This window comes from Drosophila elegans, unplaced genomic scaffold (genome assembly GCF_018152505.1).
Source record: "Drosophila elegans isolate 14027-0461.03 unplaced genomic scaffold, ASM1815250v1 contig_149, whole genome shotgun sequence".
Lineage (NCBI taxonomy): Eukaryota > Metazoa > Arthropoda > Insecta > Diptera > Drosophilidae > Drosophila > Drosophila elegans.
Window position 1 is genome coordinate 5,646,843 of NW_024545513.1, and position 6,000 is coordinate 5,652,842.

Here is a 6,000-nt window from a genome sequence, read left to right on the forward strand (position 1 = left end):
AATGTGGTGGCATAACTCTTTCGTGAAACACCTACTTGAATAGTGGATTAAATATAACAGAAACAATGTTGTAACTAAACAACGCCACTTATAACTTTTTAAAACAGTAAAACACAATCAATAAATTGAAAAAAAATACATTTAAGAACCTGATGTTGAGGGAACTCAAAGCCTCATGACATTCATAATTTCCATTTAACATTCAACAACATTCAACACCATTCAATACCATTCAAAAACATGCAATCATTCAACAATGTTCAACAAAATCTAACAACATACAACAACCACTTTAAAACAGTGTAATAATTCAACGATTTGGTGCTAAAAGTGTGTGTTTAAGTTAACAAAATGCATTTTAATTCTCGTGCTTTTGCGTGGGTGACAAAAAAAAAGTGGGTGTGTGTTTAGGGAATGTGTAAAACTAACGTCCGTAGAATCCGAAGCCACCGAAGCCGCCGAAGGCGTTGCTGTTGGCATTGGCGCCACCACCGCCGAAGCCGCCGAAGCCACCGAAGCCACCGCCATTGGCGCCGGCATTTGCGCCTGCACCACCGCCATTGCCGGCACCACCCGCATTCGCGTTGGCATTGGCATTGGCGGACTGGCCATTCTGGGCGGTGGCCGAGGCACTGCTCGAGGCCGAGTTGCTCACAAAGCCGCCGGGACCACGTTGGCTGTTCGTCTGGGCATTTGTCTGGGCGGTGGCATCGCCTTGGCCATTGTTGCCCTGGAAAATGCTCTGGCTGTTGGCATCGCTGCTGGCATCCTGCCGATTGCCCTCCCGCACCACCTGCGAGTTGGTGTTGGCCGTGTTCGTCAAGGAGCCGTACTCGTTGTTGTTCGTCGAGGTGGAGCCGCTGTTCGAGGTGTAGGTGTCGCGATCGCCCTGCTGCGTGTGGCCCGTGTTGGCGTTCGCACTGGAGGCCTGCTGCTGGCCAGGTCTGAAGTTCAGGGCCTGGCTCTGCGAGTTCTGGCCGCTCTCGAAGCCGCCGTTGGCCGTCTGGCCCTCGTGCGTGTTCGTGTTGGCGGAGGACACCTGACCACTGCTGCCGTCCTCGGCCAGATTGGAGCCAATGGAGCTGCTGCCCGTGTTGCCGGGACTGGCGTGGTTGTTCGTCGACGCCTGCTGGTTGAAGCCGGGTCCTCCCTGGGCATTCGCGTTGCCCTGCGCCTGGTTCTTGTTGCCCTTCTTCCTCTGCTGCTGCTGCTGCGGCTGCTGGTAGTATTCGTTGCCAAAGCCAGGTCCCTCGCCTCCAAAGCCAGGGCCTAAACGGGGGTTCAGAGGTAATTTAAAATATCAGTTGGTTGGGGAAACAACAATAGAGCTTAGAAATTTAACATCTTGTATGTTATTAACATCTTGTAAAAGCCATAATTCGTTTAAAAAATGTTAACCACCATTACACATTGCGTATACGTTATATTAAGAAATCTAGAAATTGCTAATTAATTTGACAGACTTACGTCCTCCGAATCCTTGGCCTCCGAATCCTTGGCCCCCGAAACCTCCGCCTCCGAATCCGCCGCCAAACTGCCTGCGCGGCCTGTCGAGTCCCAGACCGAAGGGTCCAGGGCCGAAGCCACCGCCTGGGTAGCCGAAGGGCACGAACTGGGCCCTCCGCTTGGGCCGCCTGTAGGCCACCTGTTGCTGGAAGGGACCGCCGAAGCTCTGGCCATTGGTGGCCGCAGTGCCGCCAAAGCCGCCGGTGCTGGCCGAGGTCTGACCCCTGCGCGTCTTGCCAAAGGCATTCGAGTTGGCCCGCGTGTCGGTGACGGTGACGCCGCCAAAGTGCTGAGTATTCGACTGCGAGTTGCTGTTCGAACCCACCCTGGCGCCCTTGCCCTGGGCATTCACCTGGGCCTGGGCGAGCGTGTTCGGATTGGCCACGTTGCGATCCAGGTCGAGATTGAGGAGTCCCAGGCCCAAGCGCAGGTCACCGTCGGAGCCGCGCTTCAGGCCGAAGCCATTCTGCAGGTTCTGGGGCGACAAGGAGGCGCCCAGACCCACGTTTCCGATCCGGAACTGATCGGCAATGCCCTGCGACACCTGGCCGTTGGCATTGGTGCGGGTGCGGGTCAAGGTGTTGCCCAGCTGCAGGCCGCCCAGGTCCACGTCCCTCGTCTGGGCCTGGCTATTGGTCACCACGCGCTGCCCATTCTGCTTGGTCACTGCCCGCGAGTTGGACAGACCCTGCGTGTACTCCACATTGTTGCCGAAGTCCACCTGCCGCTCGTAGGCATTGGTGTTGGCCTTCGACACGGATCCCTGTCGCTGGCGGGGCTGCTGCTGGAACACCTGCTGCGGCTGTTGGTAATAGACCAGAGGTTGAGGTTGATACTGCCTGTACTGAAGCGCCTGCTGCGGCTGGCGGTATACCTGTTGCAACTGCGGCTGCTGGAAGGCGAACGGTCCCTGCGGCTGGAACCCAAAGCCTCCGAACTGCGCCTCAGCTGGAAAAAAACACAATAAATATTAGGAAATGAATAACATTAAAAAACACATTTAAACTCCTCCTTTCCAAATGAATTTAAGCCACTCTATCTCTTTTCCAAAAAAAAAATTAACTTTCCGCCATACACTACGTATACGTAATAATATTGCTCATACGACACGCTGTCCTTACTGTGATTCCATCTCAAAACTCTGTCACAATCAATTCTAAGACTTATAATAAAAATTATTCAATTTCAGCTACACTTTTTTCAATAGAAATTTACTGCGTATAAGTAATAATATTGCTCATACGCCGTGGTGTCTTTACTTCAATACTATCTGAATTACTGTTACAATCATTCACTTAGGTTGTCATCAAATTAAGTAATGATATTAATTTATCTTCTTGTAAAACTTAAACTATTATGCTTTTAGTTCGATACCATCTTACAAATAAAGGATAAACAGATATACTGATAAAGTGATTTGCATTATTTGGCATCTAAAATAATTAAAATTTTGTACAGTATAAGTATAAGATTTTTTGAAAAACAAAAAAATCATTTTATGACTGTTTCTTCATCAATTTTATGACAACCAAATCAAATGACTCAACATAAATTACACATTATTAAGACAAAGAATGTTGCTTACATTTTTTTAGCCTAAAAAATATATGCCAAATGAACTTTATAGAACAAGTCCAGTTCGCTTCTTAAAATTGCAGAGCTGTGCATTCAAATAAAAAATAAATTCATTACAGGCTAATAGGTTTTGGGATTCAAGCGACATTTCAGCGTTTTTACTTGCAAGTAAAGCGAGCGTAAAAAGTGGTAGCAAACATCAGTGGAAAGTTCCGCAAGTTGCCATGACAGCAGTCAAAAGTAAACACAAGTCCCCAGCGCGATGCATTTATAATCTTTTCGCAAACTTGTTCCACACATTTTATTTCATTCTATTGTATTCCTCCACCGTTTTTAAATTCTTGTTCGCTTTTATTTGTTATATGGCACAGAAACGAAAGAGATGGCTAAATGCGAAAAAGAGATGGATGTGGGGAAGATCTCTAACTGGTTTATCTCAAAAATTTTGTTTAATTTAAAAAAGTCTGGCAACAGGTATGGGTAGAAAAAAAAAAGATATTGTCTTCTCTTTCTCTTTCGTTACTAGATTTCGACAGTTCTGAATAAAATTTAAATTGGTTTTGTAAATTTATTATTTATTATATTTATTTAAAAATCTTTAAGAATTTGTTTAACTAAAAAATGTCTGGCAACAGGTATTGTTAGAAAAAAAGATGGAAATTATGGTATTTTATGGTAGGAAGATAAAAGAAAATAGATATTTAACGCAAGTCGATACTGATCCTCCGGAAACCTCGTGTTTTTCCGATAATACGGCTTAAAAGGCGGCTAGAACAGGGATAAACCTTTAGGCTTTTGATGTCGTTTCTACCTCGCCATCTTTCTCTTTCTTTTCCCACATTTCTGTCTCTTTCACCGTTTGTGAAAGAACACTTTCCTCTGTTTTTCTGTTGACAATGCAACGCACGTAGGCGCAAAATCCAGCGATAATTTTGCAATTATTGCTGTAATAACAAAGGCTTGTGTGTGTGTGTGTGTGTGTGTGTGTGTGTGTGTGTGTGTGTGTGCGTGGGGTATATATCCTGTCATTATGTCCTGTCTATGCCCGATTCCCGGCGCCATGGCGTATTCCAAAAATATTTACCTTGCGGTTGACAAACTGCCAGCCAGCACACAATTAATCCAACAAATGCGTGTCGCATCCTGGCTGCGTATCCGTATCCGTGCTTCTGCGTCCTCCTGTTTTCCGTACACCCGTGCACCCGTACACCCGTAACTCTCGTCCTACCCGTACTCTGAAAATCCGTATTCCGTTGCCGTACACTTGCCGTCCTGCTCGCACCTCAACTGGGTGGCTAATTTTCCGTTGCCGTTGCGAAAACAGCGCACGCAATGAGCGCGTTTTTGGCCGCTGGCCGACTTTTATTGTCTCTCCGCCGTGTTTTTTTGCGGTCCGCTGTTCAGTTTGTTGTTCCGCCGGTTCTTCTCTGCAACTCTTCCGCTCTCACTTCACTGGAAAAAAAACTCCTCTTCCCCCAAAAATAGATGTGAAATAAACATTAGCACTTCAAAAAACATTTTGGTTGCACAGGTATATCACCGCGCTTTTTAAAAATTTCTTGTTTATATTTCCATAAAAAAAAATAATTTTCTTGGCAGATGTTTTCATTGAAATTGTATTAAAATTTCATTAAAATCACTGAATAATTTATATTATAAATCTTACTATCTTTTATTTTAATTTACTATTTAAGCAAAATTTAATTTTTAAAAGCTCTTACATAAGATCCCCAATTTTGTTTATTAGACTGTCAGACGTCTGTCATTTCATTAATATTATAGTGAATACACATTTTTCTTTTAATTTACTAGGGAATAAAATATATTTTTTTTCCGTGTACCTCTCTGGATTTTTTGGGTTTTCAAACACGTTTTCGGAGAGCGCGATGGAAGTTGTTGGGTGTCGGACGTTCCGTTTCGTTCTAAGCCCGTTGCCGGTTTGTTAATCGGGCTTTAAACTAATCAATAATTAACGCCCGACTTGACGTCCAACCGTCAATATGCCTATTGTTCGCTGCGACAGACCCCCGAAAAAAAACGAAAATCACGTTTTTCTCGTTTGGTGGGGGGAACAATAAACAAACACTTTGTCTGATCACTTTTCGACGTTGTTTTTTTCCTGTTTCGATCACAAGCTCGAATTGTTAATTTTTTTTCTTTTAGGCTTACGTTAGAGGATTTCTCTTTGGGGGGATTTTTTCACGGAGAGAAAGGCTTACATGATTATCCGGGCATATATTTGAATCACTTAAGGTTCTCCAGTCAAACAGAGAAAGCCCTGAAGTGAAATGATGCCTTGATGGTCATTGTTATATTGATTTTATTTGTAAAAATCTTTTTTTAAGTAAGCACAAGCCATTTAAATTGATTTGAATTTATGAATTTTTAAATTATTAAACTCAACCACATTTTTTTGAAATAATCTCAAACCATTTTAAAGAACTCTTGAACTGCTAGGAAAATGATTAAAATATTCTTCAAAATCTAATTAAATTCTGAAATAATTTTACAAGACTTCAAAAATGATTTACATTCAACGAAATAAAACAAGATTAATATTTAATGCTAATTTAAAAAAATATATATATTACGCTACATCTTAATGGTTTAAATTTTGGCAATTGAAATTAATGTTCTGTCTAACGCCATGTTTATAAAAATCTCGTTTGAATGTCGAATAAATACACACCCAATAATTGTACTTTAACTGACTTGCTAAACCTTTTGAATGACTCTAATTTTTCGGGGTAATTCCCATCATCGACCTTAGCACAAGTGGGCATTCGTATGAATCCCCGGCTCACAGTTTCGGTTTTGATTTCCGCTGAGCATCTGCCACTTCATGGTCAAGTTTTGAACTTCAAATGAACGCGCTGTAGGTCAATTGAAATCCGTTCGCTGGGCGCCACGTTTTGGCCC

General features: G+C 43.4%; 1 protein-coding gene across 2 annotated transcripts; it reads right to left on the reverse strand.

Moving 5' to 3' along the window:
- Positions 1-317: 317 nt before the first annotated feature.
- On the reverse strand, positions 318-4,422 carry LOC108141501 (glycine, alanine and asparagine-rich protein). 2 transcript variants are annotated; one of them, XM_017264932.2, is made up of 4 exons: positions 4,166-4,422; positions 2,381-2,454; positions 1,468-2,308; positions 318-1,269 (listed from the first exon to the last, which is right to left on the reverse strand). In XM_017264932.2, the coding sequence occupies exons 1-4, from the start codon at positions 4,221-4,223 to the stop codon at positions 425-427; spliced, it is 1,818 nt and encodes a 605-aa protein (XP_017120421.1). In that variant the 5' UTR covers positions 4,224-4,422; the 3' UTR covers positions 318-424. The 2 variants fall into 2 exon arrangements, with proteins under 2 accessions (XP_017120421.1, XP_041566628.1); XM_041710694.1 differs by having other exon boundaries at positions 1,468-2,454.
- Positions 4,423-6,000: the final 1,578 nt, after the last annotated feature.

What these genes read in the sequence shown, in the direction of transcription:
- LOC108141501 (XM_041710694.1), bottom strand. Translation starts at nt 4,223, where the DNA reads ATGCGACACGCATTTGTTGGATTAATTGTGTGCTGGCTGGCAGTTTGT. An exon ending in GGCAGTTTGTCAACCGCAAG is followed by an intron (nt 2,455 to 4,165) that starts GTAAATATTTTT and finishes GTTTTTTTCCAG; the next exon opens with CTGAGGCGCAGTTCGGAGGC. An exon ending in AGGCCAAGGATTCGGAGGAC is followed by an intron (nt 1,270 to 1,467) that starts GTAAGTCTGTCA and finishes ACCCCCGTTTAG; the next exon opens with GCCCTGGCTTTGGAGGCGAG.